The 17,024-nt window shown below is 42.3% G+C and overlaps 1 protein-coding gene and 1 long non-coding RNA gene across 11 annotated transcripts in view; one reads left to right on the forward strand and one right to left on the reverse strand.

Annotated features, from left to right (window-relative positions):
* BCL11B (BCL11 transcription factor B) overlaps nt 1-17,024 on the forward strand; it is a 163,994-nt gene that overhangs the window by 68,514 nt on the left and 78,456 nt on the right. For 7 of the 10 annotated variants that reach the window (XM_081910152.1, XM_081910151.1, XM_081910154.1 and 4 more), the window contains exon 3: nt 9,779-9,985. The exons of the other annotated variants lie outside the window; for them this stretch is intronic. In XM_081910152.1, coding sequence (XP_081766278.1) covers nt 9,779-9,985 — 207 coding nt within the window. The remainder of the gene's footprint in view (nt 1-9,778; nt 9,986-17,024) is intronic. 10 annotated transcript variants of the gene reach the window in all.
* LOC309373112 lies at nt 3,623-5,810 on the reverse strand. The gene is made up of 3 exons (XR_014169784.1): nt 5,674-5,810; nt 5,349-5,424; nt 3,623-4,500 (listed from the first exon to the last, which is right to left on the reverse strand). It is a non-coding gene; the product is annotated as an uncharacterized lncRNA (long non-coding RNA).

Here is a 17,024-nt window from a genome sequence, read left to right on the forward strand (position 1 = left end):
AAGTCACTCAGTGTGTGATCTTGAGTATTCAAAAACTTGCTACATGTGTGCCTGGTTTGAAAAGTATTAATGGCTTCTAAGGGCTGCATCTAACTGTGCACTTTATGTCTGCAGTTTTGGGTGCCCTTCTGCATGTTTGTGTGTGTATCTATAAATGTGTTTTTACCCCTGTGTGTTTCTACCTGGCTGCCTTGGTCTGCTTATTCTGTTACAAGTACTTGAACCCCTGTGTAAGTTTCCCACGACTTACATGTCTGAGCAGTGCACTAGTTTCTGTGTTTGTGCTATTGTACATAAGACACAGATATGTATTTTTAAATTAAAACAACAGCTCCGTGTTGATAGAAAAGCAACCAGCTTTTTTTTTTTTAAGAGCAAAAATGGAAAGAGAAGTGAATCGACCTGTTTTCGAAAAGGCTTTTCGAGATTTCATACACAATTTCTTTGAGAATTTAGCAGGAGGAGGAGGGTTGCTGTTTTGAGTTACCAGTATATATATAGAGAGAGAGATGCTCAGAGGTAAATGCAAAAACATAGAAGTAATTATACAGAGCTCTTTCTGAAGGCATACATGCAATTCCATGGTGTCCAAGAGGGACACTGTTACTTTTAAAGACTTAAATTATATTCTGGGGGCCATCCATCTGTTGGTATAGCCACACAAATGCTTACAGGCAAAGAGACTTGCGAAAGCCAGTAGAGTCCTTGTTAGACTGGACTTGAATTGGTTGGATAGCCTTGGGCAACGCTGCTTGTCTTGTAACATAAGGGCATTTGCACACCGGGGATTTGAAGCGGCTCTTGTTTCAATTGCTTTGCGCTGGGGATGCGAACGCTTCATCCAGAGGGATGTTCATTCGCATTACAAATGCCTCTCCTTTGTTTCTTCTTCTTCTGTATTTACCATGGCCAGATAATAAACCAACATAAATAGAGAGGTTCAAAGGCAATTCGAGTCTCACATGTGACAACTCTTCCGAGTCAGTTTTACATGTTCACTGTAATTAGCAAGCACACGTCCATATACAGCATGGGTCTGCATTCCTTGTGGCAGGTGAGAGCCACAGCCATCTTTTTTTGGACTGTGTACATGCTGTGTTTCAGTCCCAGGGGACCCAGAGTAATTGGCTCTGGGACACATACAAGGTACACAAGATTTTACAAACGGGCATGCACATACAACATTGCAGGTACATGCAGTTTTCAGGTGCATGCGTTCTGCGTCTGTAATGAATGAAGCAGCCTGCAGTTCTCCAATCAATATGGGGATGACAACAGAAAGCTGTGAACATTTTGTGCATGTGACTTGCACATCTGAAACAAGGAGGCAAATGAACGGTGTTTGCGCAGGCAGAACACTCTGAGCACCAGGAGTAGACGAAAGACGCTGTGACTATCTGAAGGGGGCGGCGGCAGGGCATTTAGAATGAATACTGAAACTGTGTCCTTGCACAGGTTTTTGTTTATTTTAAATATGTGGGTTCAGTTATGCATTAGCAGCATTTCCCAAAGTTCCTAGATACAAATGAAAATAAATGAGAACCATACCTTAATGTGGCTACTCGGGTCTTTGTGTGTAATGTTTTAAATTTCATTTGGATTTTGTGGTTTGACTTTCTTTGATTGCGCTCTCTTTTTGGGGGTGGGGGGTTTGCTGGAGTAACTTATGGGACTGGGAAAGGAAGTACAGAAATGATTCTTAGATGTGTTTGGTATTCATCAACGTCCACAGTCTCAAACTCTTAGTTCCCATCTGCGCTGAATATATTTAATCCAGGCCTAGAAACTCTGTTTGTTTCATATTGGGGATGATTGCTGAAAGTGGGAGAAAAATACAAGCAATAATTAGTATTACTTCTGGGTTTTTTTTAAAAAAAAATTCCTTTTCACCTTATTGGGAGCTATCTTCTTTATACAGGATGCAGGTAGACTGTGCTGCAGACATTGACTCTGTTTATGGGGAGATTTTCTCTTCTTTCCCCTAATGGCCGTGCAGGAAAATCAAAGTATCAGATAGATCACATGTTCAAAAGCAGACTTAAATTCAAGCCACACTTACTGGCATTCTTCCATGAAACCAGGGGGCACTTACGAGAGTACCAGATAGCTTGTGATATGGGAGACTCTGGTTTCAAGCCTTTCAAGGGAAAGATTAAAATGAAAACATCCAGCTGAAATTAAGCACTGAAGCTGGTTCTTTCATTGAACTAGTTCTGAAAGTGACCTGTCCACATAAACCATAGTTTTATAACATGTTACGTTGTTGTTCTACAGAGCACTCCGGTTTGTTGAATAGATGGATTGTATTCTGTATTACAGTATACCCCTGTTAGGATGGCCAAAGGCAACAGAGAATAGGGTTCCTGTATCTTTACTAATTGCGTAGAACAGAGAGTTTCAGCAGGTGCAGTTTGTCTCTAGAAAAGGTTCCATTGGCCGAAAAAGATTTTAGTTGGTTTCTTAACAGCAAGACAAAACAGGAAGCATTTATACAAATGCTACTTCATGTGTTCCAAAGGCTGATCAGTGCTTGTATTGAATGGAAGTTCTGTTGCTGTGCTGCTGCTCAAATCTGCTCTTTGTTTTTAGTTTGGAAATGTTGATTGCTCACCTTTAACTAAATGCAAACCCAGTGGCATAGCGTGGGTTATCAGCACCCGGGGCAAGGCAAGTAATTTGCGCCCCCTAACCCATGGATTTGCGCCCCTAACCCATGGATTTCCCTAACCCCCAGATGTTGCGCCCGGTGCGGCCGGCCACTGTGCAAACCATGTTGAGAGTTCTGCATTGCAGGGGGTTGAAGTAGATGACACTTGGGGTCCCTTCCATCTCTACAGTTCTGTGACACAATTTGGAGCGTCTGACACAATTTGGAGCTTTAGACTAGTACCTTACACCTATCCTTTTAGGCTGGCAGAACCAAATCTTTGCTCTTCACTGCCAAAGCCTGAGTGTAGTGAACAAGACAAAAGTATAATCTGCACTGTTCTGGGTGCAGTGCAATCTGGATTAATTAATTAATTGAAGCCATTCTGGATTTTCTCAGTACAGTGTGGACTAGAATGCTTTTCATTGGAGGGAAGAAGTGTGGATTGTTTTGGGGGTTTTTTTCCAAGAGAGGAGGGAGATTAGCAAGGGAATCAGAATTTAGTGAGCTGGGTACAAATTCACTAGGAAATTTCAGGACCAATCTAACCAAAGTGAGATATGCTCTCAGTGCATCTCAATTGCCTGTAGTTGAGGTTATGCTGTTCATTAGCCCAAGATGCAGAATGCCGGAAGATGGAACAAAAGATGTTAATGCACAGCGTAAGAGAGATTAAAGTAACTTGTATATCCACAAACCAGCCCCGCCACTCCTGCTCTCCACTGTCCCTTACATAACAAGTCAAGGTTCTCTCCAAAATCCAGGGTAAATGAAGGAGCTGTGATGTGATTAACGCTGAAGTCTCTTAAAGCTACATCACAGAGGTTCAACCATAACGATTATAAAAGAAGAATTCTTTGCTGCTTTACAAAGCATTTAATGTGCTCAAAAAAATCCTCTCTGTGTCTCTGATGGTGTGTGTGTGTGTTTTAATATGCAAGTAAAAAAACACATGACCTTAACAACTGGTCCTTTACAACATCAGCCACATAATTGCAATTGGTTGTGTATCCAGTTCTAAGCCTTCATTCATAGAGGGCTCTTTGATCCAGAATGAGGAGGAGATTTGGATTTGGCAAATATCCCCTTTCTTCTGAAGCTTGCTGCATGACCTCCCATGCTGTACCCCAACCCTTGGTGCAGAGCTAGGGAATGGGACGGGGCACAGAGGGAAGGGGCAGTTGGTACAATGGCTTGCTTGATTTTTGGCTCACGAAAGGCTCTGCTGGATCAAAGAACCTTCTGGAAGGACAGTACTGGGTGCAAACCAATATGTTCAGGTGTTGTTTTATCCAACAGATGAGGTGTTCTAGCCATCCCTGACATACAGACATACACTTATAACCAAAGGCAAAAAGATACAATTTGGTTGTCAGATATTATTGGAGGGTGTGTTTTTTTTTAAAAAAAGCATCACTATCACCTGTAATTGTTGAAATTTAACTTTATTGTTATGGGAGTTTCCTTTCAATATTGGCCTGTGGGGATGAGCATTTGGTCCTCTCAAGACATAAGAGATCAGCGATGATGTTGGGTCCCATTGCATATTGTTTCTTCTCAGCATGTGTACTTACCTGCTATTGTTTGGAATAGCCTTCCCTTTTTTCACACTAACCTGAATCACACGGGTCTAGCAGAGGTAGACTGTAACACTGACAGTCTCAGGGTCATGTTGGCATTGACTCAAGAGCCTGGAGGCTGTGACTCAATGCAAGAGATATCTGCCACCCTCATATTTAATAGAGGTGTGGTTTATGGAGACAGACTGCACATCCTTGATCAAAATAGGCTGTGCTGCATGTTGAGGCCTGCGTGTACATTCTGGTTCCTTCCACGTCAGGTTGGTTCAGCTGCTAGAAAGAAGTGGGGAAATCAGAAATGTGAGCTTCTCCTTTCTCAGTTCCCGCTGTATAACATGCTTGGCTAGTTACGAGAGCTTAGACGTGTGAGCTCCCGGGGTTATCTAGTGTGGCATCGTGGTTAGGACATTGAGCTATCAGTTGGAAGTCATTTCTCATCTCAGGTATTAACTGAGTAGAGTAATGTTAGCAGACGGCATTACCTCTTGGCTTCAGGCCTTCCCAGTATGACCATAATAATAGTGGTCTCCTCCAGAGGTAAATATGCCTGGCATAATATATGCAAAACTCTTTAAGCACTTAGTACGAAGTATTAGTATTAAATTATTGCCTATGGCTCTCTAGAAGCAAAGCTGGCCCTGATGCATGACTTCAACAAGACCTTACGGATCCCCCATCCAGCTTCCCTTGGCTCTCTCTAATTCTGGGAAGCACTACAAGCAATTATTGTGGTGAACATGGACATGTGGAGAACTGACAACACACACTTTTTCCAGGCTCAGTGTCCAACAGAAACATTTCCAGGTTTTGTGGCAACTGAGTTGAACTAACAGTGCCAATGGTAACGGTACGTTTTTAGGGGGGGAAATGTTTTAACATTAGGAACCCTGAATTTGGGGGATTTTGTGTGTGTGTGTGAGGACTCCGTTGTCCGCCTGCCTTTCTCTGTGCATTAAAAGATCCTGCCATTATTGCTGTCCCCCCCCCCACACATTACAAGCAAAGTTGTTTCTGTATATTTAGACATTCCATGTTTGCCATCTGCTTTCATTGGTTTGGCAGAAAGAAAGTCACATCCAGATTGTAATGTAGATACAGTTCCCGTTAGCGGCTTCTTTTACCTGTTTGTATAGCAATTCGAAGTGAGATCAAAAGGTTGCAAAATAAAAGAAAAAGAATCCCCAGAGTCCAGAGAGTCTATTAAAAATAATAATAAATAAAAAGCTGCTCAGAAAAGCACACAAATCTTATCCTTGATGCTTCGGCGCTCAAGTATTTACGCCAGGGATTTAGACCCTTCACTTGTGGTTTTGGCAACAGCTTCACACAAATGTTTTGCCCTGGTAGTCTCTTAGCCATTTAAGATAAATGACAAAATCAAATTCAGTCCGTGCAGACTGGAGTGCTGGATGCTTTGCCAAGAATGAAGTACCCCATTGGACTCACATGTATAGCTATCAGATCAACATGCTAGCTGTAGCTTTCAAACTAGGATGTCTGAGATGCTGAAGAAACCTTAGTGGAGGAAAATACTTTTTTGTAATGTTGTTCAGTTATGGAGGGTTTTAATTCCCTAATGTCTGCATAATTGTGTGTGTGTGTGGGGGGGGGAGTCTTTGTACAGAGGGTCATTGTTCAAAACTAGTATTTACCAAACAATGATTACCAAATGATTCTGTATGATGTGTCCAAACAGAAGGAGACAGTTGTGGCAAACTCTTGGTGAATTATGCTTGGTGAATTATACACCAGAGAATCCTTATCCTAACAGGAAGCTGGAAGGAAAAAAAGTATTGGGCAGGATTCCACAAATGAGGACTTCCGGTTGCACAATGGTGCTTTCCACTTCTCCCTTTGCACACTCCCCAAAATTTGCTTTGGGTGGTTTGGAGAACCCCGGAATAAGATGGATGTGGGGGGCAGGGGGGTCATTATGTCTGTCAAGCTGAAATGCTTGGCCTCATCAAATGAGTGCCTTAGAGTGATGTTGAATTCCTCCCCTTGTGTTGAAGATGGATATGGGTCTTGTTCTAAATGACTTAGATTCCACAGTCTCTCCTTCCACATCCCTTTGTGACTCAACAATGCCCTTGGTTGGTGTGGCAAATAGGAATAGTTTGTATGCTCAGAGAGGCATCTTTTACTGTATGCACCCTATTCCTAGCTTTGTTCTGCTCCTAAGAAAATTCCAAAATGTATGCCTAGATGTCTTCTGGATATCCTGGCCTAGGCTTGTCTTTCATTTCAGCATTTGGTAGTTGTGTGCAGTTGTTCCGGCTGCATTCTTAAATGCCATTTATCTGTATATCTTGTATACATGTATCATTGTTAATTTTTCAAGTTGTTGTCTGCCCTGAGCTCTGTTACTGTAGAGATCTGACTAAAATAAGCATGCCAGCATGTTTTAAGACTTGTAAGCTTACCACAGGAGCTGCTTTTGTTTATTAGCTTCCTCGATTCAAAGGCGCTTCAAGTAAACGTCGGCGTTAAATAAAGATATAACTGGAGCCACAGTTATTGAGAATCTGGATGCAGCAGCCCGACTGAGTTCTGATGAGCACTGACTGAAGGTTAACTTCACAAGATACGCACCTTGTGTACACATTTCTATGCTTTTATTTAATTGCTTAAGTCGTAGCGCTACTGCCAAGAGAGCAGGAAGAAAAGCTCTTCCAACAGAGCAGGAGCAGAAACTAAGTACAGCTTTAAATAACAGATGATTTTTTTTTAAAAAAAAAAGGTATATGTGTATGTGTTTTGAATGAATAATATATTTGGAGGTCTCTGTATCAATTTCAAGCTATTAGGGGAAAAGGAGGGTTTCCACTTTCTTTATAGACTCGGTGTGGCAAATGGAATGCATAAACAGAACATGCAGAATGCATTTCTGGCTGTAGCTCAAGTGGCAAAGAAGCCACAGTGACCAATGAATGCTTTATTCTGGGAGCTTGAATCTTGGCATCCCCGTGAAGCTTGCTTGAGCTGCGAGCGCACTCTGTCTGCGCTGGTGTGCCGAGGCTGGTTCGGTGGTAGCTGGGCAAACAGCCCTCTCCCGTTCTCTGTTTGGCTACTTGCATTAGGATGGCCATAAAACAATAATCCCCCCTTTCGATACGGTTCCCAAGCACATTCCCGGTGGCTCTGGCAGCCTCCCCGGCTCTCTTTCACACCACCACTGAAACAGGCACCTCCAGTGCCAGTCCTGTCCCCTTGCCTGTGTTTGCCTGAAGAATAGCTATGTTACCTCGCAGCAGCAGAAAAGGTGCTTGGCTCATTGTAGCATGATCTTTTACATGAGAAAGCTTATTTTATTAGATGCAGGGCACTTGTTAAACCTGGCAAATTATGGTCAGCCCATAATTTATTGAATTGGCAAAATTGAGTAGGCCATCAAGAAGCTTATAGCAACCCCAAGATAATCATAGTTATCAAACACTGTGTTGGAAAACCAGTGTCTAATAGTCATAATTTTCTGTCTGCCTCACCAGTAAAACCATCCATCTGGAGACTAGAACTGAGGGGCTGGTTGGTACAGAGAGAGAAAGCAGAGATCCTGGTAATGTACCCTCCCCTCTGATGCCCAACAGCCCCCCCTTCCTCAGTTGGTAGAAGCAGTTTTGGCAGTTGTGTTGGAGTGCCCCCAGACAATTGTACGAGGGGATTTCTGTATCCATGTTGAGGCCATCTTGTCTGTTCTAGCGAAGGACTTCATGACCACCATAGCAGCTGTGAGGCTGTTTCAGTACCCAACATATGGACCCAACACATCTAGTGCGATGTACACTTAACCTATTCTAGGTACAGAATGGATTTGTGGTGGTTGTCCCATATAGGGTGTGTGGGTCTTTTTTGTCACATTATCCCATGGTCATGGATGGACTGTAGCCTGGTGAGGTTTGGATTGACAGTAGCTAGAGGACCAATTAGAACTGTCTGCCCTGGAGACTTGCAGAACCCTAAGGATTCCTGACATCTCTGGAGGGTTTTCTGACTGACATGACATACTCTCCTATTGACTCCCTGGTCTTGCTATGGAATGACGAGATGGAGAGGGCCTTCAGTGTGGTTGCTTCTAATTGTATTCTCCGTCACTACCAAATGATCAACTGCTTGCTTTTCCTGAGGTGCTTCAGCCAATGAAACAGGCAGGATGATGGCTGGAACGCAGGTGGCTCAAGTCTTGTAGCAAGACGAACTCGGGGACCAGCTTTGGTTGTTGTGGCCTGAGGATGTGGACAAGACACTTCAAGGGGTTTGCCCAGCTTCATGCCTTCTTGATCTTTTTCTGTCCTGCCTAATAAGATTGAGCTGTAGGGAATGCGGCAAGAATAGATAATATAACACTGGTTCTATATGAACTGCACTGGCTGCCTATCTGTTACTGGGCCCAATTCAAGGCCCAATTCATCCCTTTTTCTGATGTCAACTTCTAATTTTGCAATAAGAGCACAGTACCATAACTAATTGGGCCAGTCCTTTAATGGGGGTAGCTTAAGTGACTTCTTTTTTTTGGCAGAGCGGTTTAGAGTATTTTAAATTTTTCATGCAAACTGTTCCTGGATTTTCATAGAAACAGCAGTATATAAGATGGATGGATGAATAAGTAAGATGACATTCTTGTACAGCTATTTAGTTTTTTGTATAGGTCTGACAAACAAAGCAAGTTAATGAACGTATGTTTCTACAAAACAACCGACTTGGTGTTCTTCTTCTTCTTTTAAATAAAAAAAATACATATTTGATTGCTCTTCGGCATTTCTAGAAATGAAACACACATTTCTGAAGGCTGAGCTGACAGAAGCTGAATATAGCCAAACTCTAGACATAAATGTTCTTTCTGCTTATTCTAGATAGAGCTCCTCAACAAATATGGGCAACCTGTAAATGTTATGAACAGGTGGTAACCAGAGGTAGACTGAGATGGCAGTATATGTATATATAGCATAACCGTGGCTTGAGAGTTATAGAGGAAGGGAAGAAGATATCATAAGAACTAAGGACAATGGATGAGATCTAACTGAAAGTAATTCTTCTGGTGCACCAGTATGTCTCTTTCCTTGCCTCTCTCCTGCAGCCCCCATGAACCCCCAAAATATTCTGCAGTGGGACCCTTTGTAGCAGATATACTTGAGGATGTGGAGGGCAAAGAGGAAAGAGAAGTCCTGTTACACAGGTGGAAGTTCACCTGTGCCATGTTGCATATCACCCCGTTCATTTATTTAGATTTATAGTCTCCTCCGTCACAAAGGTTTAGGGCAAGTAGGAAGAGCACCCTCCCAGCAAACAAAAAGCCAAATAAAATGGCATTGTCTTGATAAGAGGTGCTAAGTATGATTTTTTTGAAGCATCTCTTTTTGCCTCCTCCCTTAGAACGACCACAGGTGCCAGTTTCCCTTGAGCTTTCCCCCCAGCCCTTATGTACGTCTCTGCACCTTAAGCAAACGTGCGCCATGAAATAAAGCACAGCATCTGCGCATCGCTCCTGCTGTACACCCTCTTTCCCTTCAGACGTAGGTACCACTGACAGATTTCTCTATTGTTTTCTCCTCAGGGCCGTCCAGGCCTGCAAAGCTGCCGGCGGCCTCCATAACTGCCTCCTCCCACCCTCACACATCGGTGATCGCAACACCACCTCTCCACCGTGCTCTGACCTCATTCCCGCCCTGCCTGAGCCTGCCCTGCTGCGGGGAGCGCGCAGTCTCAGTTGGCGGGTCTCAGACTGAGACTGGCACATGTGGATGTCATTGTCAGTTGTCAGGTAATAGAAAACGCTTTTATTGTCACTATGTGAAGGTCAGCTGCCAACGCAATGTCCTCTTTAGTTATGGGAGCGCCAGTTCCGTTTGGATGTGTAAGGACACGGGTAGCAGCACACTGTATGAAAACAACTCCTGGCCATTTCTATGGCAGGAGTTAAAATTCACTTGTAATTTTTTATTTTTGGGGGAGCTGCGGTGTAGCCGACCTCAGACGTTGCCACAGGTCTGTTGTTGCTGGTTTGTTTATGTCAAGTTGGGAACTAACGTCTTGAGAATCCTCACACAAATGTGATACTCCGACACCAAGATTTTATCTCTCTGGGCTGTTTACTTTTAAGCTTAATTGGATAACATTTAGCATCTGAGGTCTTTCTTCCTAATGATTTGTGTTAAAGGCTTTCCTCAGATCTCAGAGGCACATGGCATACTTATGGTCCACACACTTTTTCTTCACTGCTTTTTTTTTTTAAGCCTCTCATTAATTTCTTCCTTGTTTCATCAGTGCAAAGCAAAAACAACCTGGACATAGCAGACTGTACATACCAAAAGGCTACTAAAAGACGCTCCTCAAAAGTTCAGCCTAAACCCTACAGGTATTATGGGAGAATGTAGCTGTATTTGACCTGATGAAAGCCTCTCTCTCAGAATACTAGAGCCTAGAGCTCATCCAAGGAACCTGGATCCTGGGAGATTCAGGACTGCTGAAAGGAAATAGTTTTAACTCTGCGCAGAGTTGGGGGAAAAGCTGTGACGTTCATTGTCACAAAATAGGGAGATGGCTACCAAGTTGAAGGGCTTTAAAAAGAGATTAAACAGATCCACAGATGATAAAACTATCAGGAGCTACTAATAATGATGGGTATATATAGTACCTCCAGGATTAGAGGCAACATGTCTCTGAATACCAGTTGCTAGGGCATAGCAGCAGGGAAGTGCTATTGCCTTGAATATCCAAGGTGCATTTGGTTGGCATTTCTTCGGTTCCTGAGGAAAAGTTGCCACTGCGGTAGATTCCTCCATTCTTCAACGATTTCACAAAATGGGTTAGATCTTGGAGTAACTTCTGAGTAGACTGTGAATTCCATTGCATCTTAACCATCTTTTTCTGTAGCTCGTAATAATGGCTGTTTATACCAGTGCTGGAGAGCTTGCTCCAGTAGAGTCTTTCCAGATGATCAGGGTTTTATTTTATTTTATTTTAATGAATTAATTTTTCTTTACAATTGTTCACAGTATAAACAATAACAAAACAATACCCCATCTCACCCACAACTTTTCCCATGTGCTAATGAGAAACGTATAACCAAAAGAGGGAAAGGAATAAGAAGCAATAAAGTCGGTATTAAAAGAGGCAGAAAAAGAGAAAAAGAGATAAAGAAGGAGAGATGAAGAGAGAAAGGACTAAGAGGTAGGGCAGTGGAGAACAAAGGGGGGGGGAAGTACATGAGATTTAGTACAGAAGCAAATCCAGAAAATTCTGGCTTTTTTTTTTAAGTGATTTTCAGGAGTCTCCAATTATGAGACATTGTCCTACCGCAGTAAATTCTCATTTGTTGCGTTCAGCCCAGACACATTCACTAAGATGCTTATTGTTTCTATACATTATATATCTTTATATAGGACATGACACTTTGCAATGTATAAAAGGAGAATTCGCTGCACTGTGGAATTTACAATCTACACCTGTTGGTTTGTTTTTTCCCATTTTGCACCTGGGAAAAGTCTAGTCTTCCTTCAGGTAGTATGTCAGTTGTGATGGTTGTTGCCCTGGGGAAGGTGGTTGTCTGTCTAAGTTACATTGTGATACATATCCATGAAAGATAAGTCACACGAGTGGCGTGAATACTGCTCCATATATGAGAAATTGTGTGGTGCGTGTTTGGTTGGGTCAAAAGTGACGATGAATCTAGCGCTCTGGTTTGAACCCATCCCACGTTTGAAGGCTTATTTTCATCAGTCCGATGGGATACTGACAAACTGGATGTGACCTCATAGTGTGTGCATCATGACCTTCATAAAGTACACAATAACTTTCACACAAATTTCCACCTTTTAAACATATGAATCCATGCTGATGCTGTTTTATTATGTCATCATTGTGCATGGAATTTTAGAATAACAATCCAAAGACAACCCTTCATCAAGGAGCTTACAGTCCAAATCAAACCAAATTCAATAATAATAATAATAACAATAATATTTTTTATTATTTATACCCCACCCATATGGTTTGGTTTCCCTAGGCACTCTGGGCAGCTTCCAGCAAAATAAAAATCATAATAAAATGTCAAACATTAAAAGCTTCCTGATACAGGGTTGCCTTCAGATGTCTTCAAAAAGTCAGAGTTCTTTATTTCCTTGACATCTGATGGGAGGGCGTTCCACAGGGATGGCACCACTGCCGAGAAGGCCCTCTGCCTGGTTCCCTGTAACTTCACTTCTTGCAGTGATGGAACCACCAGAAGGCCCTTGGAGCTGGACCTCAGTGTCCAGGCCGAATGATGGACGTGGAGATGCTCCTTCAGGTATACTGGGCTGAGGGCCAGTAACTGAATAGGTGGAGGAGAGGGAGGCAGAGTTAATAATAAATAAATACGAACCAGTGCATTCAAGCTACAAGAAAGGATATTCCCACTAAACATCAGGATGAAACTTTTGACAGTAAGAGCTGTTTGACAGTGGAATGGACTCCCTTGGGAGGTTGTGGACTCTCCTTCCTTGGAGGCTTTGAAGCAGAGGTTGGATGGCCACCTGTCATGGATGCTTTAGTTGAGATTCCTGCATTGCAGGGGGTTGGACTTGCATGGTAAGAACAATACTGGAAGAGCTTTCGACTCCCTTCACTTGCTTCTTCCTCCCCTCTCCTCTAGTGCAGCCAGTTTGGAAACTTTTGCTACTGGTTTGCGCTAAGCACAGTTTAGTGGCTTCAAGCCAGTGGCGTAATCCATACCTCAAGGTAGTTTGTTTCAAACAGTGCCTAGTTAAGATTAAGTACAGTTTCTCACGTCTGGACATAACAAGCCGTGGTTAATGTAAACCTGAAGCAAAAGCTTATGCATTCCTCCTTGTGGCCATGGTGAAGAGGGAATGCAGGGTATGAGACTTGGCACCATAATACTAAGACACAGCTTAGTGTGTCCAGACTGGGCCATTGAGATATGAAAAAGAGATAGTAGATAAAGTGAAGGGGTGTAGATCTTTAACACAATGAATTTATGTTACTGCACAGGGAGGGGTTACAGTTCAGTGGTAGAGCCTGTACTTAGCATCCAGAAGATTTATTCTATTGCAATTTATAGTAAAATAAATAAACCTGCTGTCCCCGCTTCAACGGTGATGCTTTAAAGCAGCTCACAAAACAAAATAACAATGATCCAGTAATGAAAAACTAATAAATTAAAACAACAACAGCATTTAAGCACACCCACACCCTCCAAAGAGAGCCAGACTTTAAACACATGGTAATCTAAGCAACAGTAAAATCATAAAAACTTGGGGATGAAAAAAAGTCGTCAGATGCTTGCAGAACACAAACAAAGAAGTGTGTTGCCTATATGATGCACTGCATTGCTCCCAAACGCATCTCAGAAGGCAGTGACATGGACATGAGGAACCCATTAGTTGATCTGAAAAGATGGGAGGGTTCACATGAGAGGAAACAGCCCTTCAAGTAGCTTGGTTCCAAACCAGTATGGGTTTTGGCGGTAATAGTCAGCACCTTGAATAGCACTGTGAAACAGACCAGGAGCTAGCACAGCTGGATTCAGTAAGGATCCGAGATCCAATCCTTGCAGGTCCCTGGCGTCAGTGGTTGGCATGGTCAGGTATCTGCTGAAGACCCAAACTTCAGCAGAAGGCCCACTGTGACAAGTGCTGCCCTTCACCATGGCAACCTGCTTGATCACCTTGGCCTAGACAGTGGCGGTGGGAATAGTAAGGAGAAGGAGGAGCAACAGAAGCGACTGCCTGCTTGCTGATGGTCTCTCTTCCTAGCAAAGAAGCAGGTGATAGCAATGATGAGAAAGACGAGCAACAAGGAGGTGACTCCATGGGGGAGGGAGGCCTGTGGATGGTGTGTTGCTGAAGGGCACACAAGAACCAGGAGCCGTCTCCCACTGTTCCTTTGGGCATCGCAGCCAGTTGGAATATGCAGTACTATTTTATTTATGTAATGACTTGCAGGCTGTTCTTCAGGCAAAACAACAACAACAACAAAACTTCCCATAGTGTTGGCAAACTAGCCACAAACAGTACCAGGATAGAGCAGTTGTCTTGAGTCCATAGGAGAGAGCTTTCTACGTTCCCATGTTCATGGTCTGAATGACGGGAGAGGTAGATGACTTTAAGTTCTGGAAACAAAGGAGTTGACTAGTGGAGGCAAGAGCGGTTTCCCATGGTTTGTAACACGCCACCCCACCCCACCGACTTAGTATATGGGCCTTGCAATGATGAATTCAACGTTTCTCTTATAGATACTTTATTCCGACAGCATTTATTTGGCATGACATAGATGCGTGGAGTCTCTCCTGTATAGGAGATGTAGCAAGCCAGTGTGCTACCCTGTTTGCTCACTTCTTCTAAGACAAACATGCAGCAATAATGGAGAGAGTAAAACTAAGAATAGATAAGGAAAGAGTAACTCAATAAAGCACACAGAAGCAGGGGACGTATGCATTTTGCATTCCTTCACTTCCTACTCTGCCGGTCATGTGCTGTTAGTTTTTTGGACTGATCTTATTTGCTGAACAAGTTGTGCCAGTTTTAAGTGGGGGGAATCAACCTAGTACTGTATCATGGCTTCCTGTAGTTACTGCTGTAATCTGCAGCACTTAGAGAATACGTTAATATCAAAGCACACACTAAACATTTATGACAGTAGTTGGTCAAGTTTTGTTTGAAATAAAACATCTTCTTCCCCCCACCCACCATTGGAGAGGAGGTTATTAGCCCCTTATTGTCTCATTCAGTGCAGAAAACAGAAGAAAACAGGTGACATTTGAAGCATGCTGCGATGAAGAGGGTTGTTTTACGGGTAGTCAAAATTAGAAGAAGCTGATTTGCATGGGATTTGTAAGGAAGGTGATAGCGAGGACTCCAGTGATAAGAATTGTGCAGTTTTCCTTTAGCATTAGAGGTTGGTCTGAGAGGGAAAGTTTCGCCAAATTCTCAATCCCATCTTTTCACTTTCCAGACCTCTCTCTACATTTGCCTTGCTTAGTTTATTTATAAGTTGCTTTCTTCTGTTGTTAGAAATTTGTTTCTTTCTCTGAACAAGGGTGTTTTTCCCCCAGCTCTTTTTGTAAAACTAAATATGGATCACATCATCATCATTTTAATTCGGAATGTATTTAGTTCGGATTTGAAGCAAAACTAGAATGAATAAAATATTTTGTTGTTGCCATTATAATTTTTAAGAAATAAAAGACTTTACCAAAAGTTGGGGGAATGAATCAACTATTTTTTTAAAAAAAACAACAACCCATGACACTAAAATGTCAATGTTCAAATCAACTTAAAAACAAAACACTCATACTTGGAAAAATATCTAGGGAAAAAAGAAAAGAAAAGAAATCTTGCAGCTTTGGCCTGGACGATGGCATAGCACCTTTGCTGTTCAGAATTGGCATGGACAGGGAGCTGTTAAGAGAATGGTCTTAGACGCTGAAACTGCGGGAAACGGAGCTTTTGAGCAGTTTTGCAATTTACAGTAAACATTCTGCATTCCTGGCTGCCTGGGGATGTTTGGAGGCTGAAACATAAAACCTGCCATTGATAATACATCCTATTACTATTTCTGCATGGTGTTTTCTATTTGCAGCCTGATCCTGAGTCTTGCTGTCCTGACTGTTACACTAGCTTAGTGTCACAATCCATGACTTCTCATCTCATCTTAGGCACATATATGCAGATTTTAGTCTATTAAGCCTACAGTCCTGTATCCACTCCAATGAACTCAGTGGGGCTCACTTCTGAACATAGACATAGACTGTTAGTTGTGCAAGCAAGATTGTCCCATGACCACGACTCTTTTTGAGCTTCAGAAATTGCAGGAGCATTCACAAGACAGTTGTTCCCTATTATAAATTGACCCCCTTAGTCTTTCTTTTTTTTTCTTTCTAATGCTAGTTCAGTTTTCTGACTAGCTTTGAATTCTATATAAAGCCATCATAGGGAACAGACTTTTGCAAGATGGGCCCACTCCCTAAAATATTGCTTTTAAATATCTACAGACGTCTCTGTTGCCATGTCCCTTTTTGCCTCCAAGGAGAGGCTTCTGCCTGCTGAATTGGATTCTCCCACTGAAACATGTTTAGTGTCTGTTTAATTAGAAGCTGGAAGGGAGTTGCAAAATTCACAGGCTTGTGGTGCATGGATCAAAACCAACACATTGCTCCTTTTTCTGATTAACTTGCTATGAATCCTTAAAAAAAATAAAGGGGGAAAAACCGTATAAAAAGTTGGAAGTAGTTCTGAGGTTTTAACTTTGATGAAGACAACTAAACCTAGAAATGTTTACAGACATCCACACTAATAGGTAGGAAGGACACACATATTTTTGTGCACCCGGACTAGTAAAGTACAAGGCATCTAGTTTTTTCTCATTTATATCCCATTGCCCATATGCCTAGCAAATATCACTGATGTAAAAAAATGAATCTATTGCTATCCCTTCCTCCCCAAACACGTTATACTTCGGTGCTTTCCATTGGTGGCTCGTAATGTTAATTTATAGATACAGATATATCTCGCCCTTTTCTATAAGCTCATAAAACCGCACACCAGTCGCATGCAAATATGTTTATTCCATGGGGTTCAAACTTTAATAATAAAGGTTACTGTTTTACGTTCCTAAAACTATCTGCCATTTTTGGAATTTTGTACAGATGTGAGGGGTCTGAAGGTAACCCAATATTCATTTACCCACAATAGCTGTTCTCCCCATTCCAGTGAAGGAAGCAGATCTGCACTTCCTCCAGAATTCCTTCCTCCATTGCAGTGAATGTAGCATCCCATATGGACATAGATGAATATATGAAG

Source organism: Podarcis melisellensis (genome assembly GCF_964234715.1).
Source record: "Podarcis melisellensis genome assembly, chromosome: 1".
Classification (NCBI taxonomy): Eukaryota; Metazoa; Chordata; class Lepidosauria; order Squamata; family Lacertidae; genus Podarcis; species Podarcis melisellensis.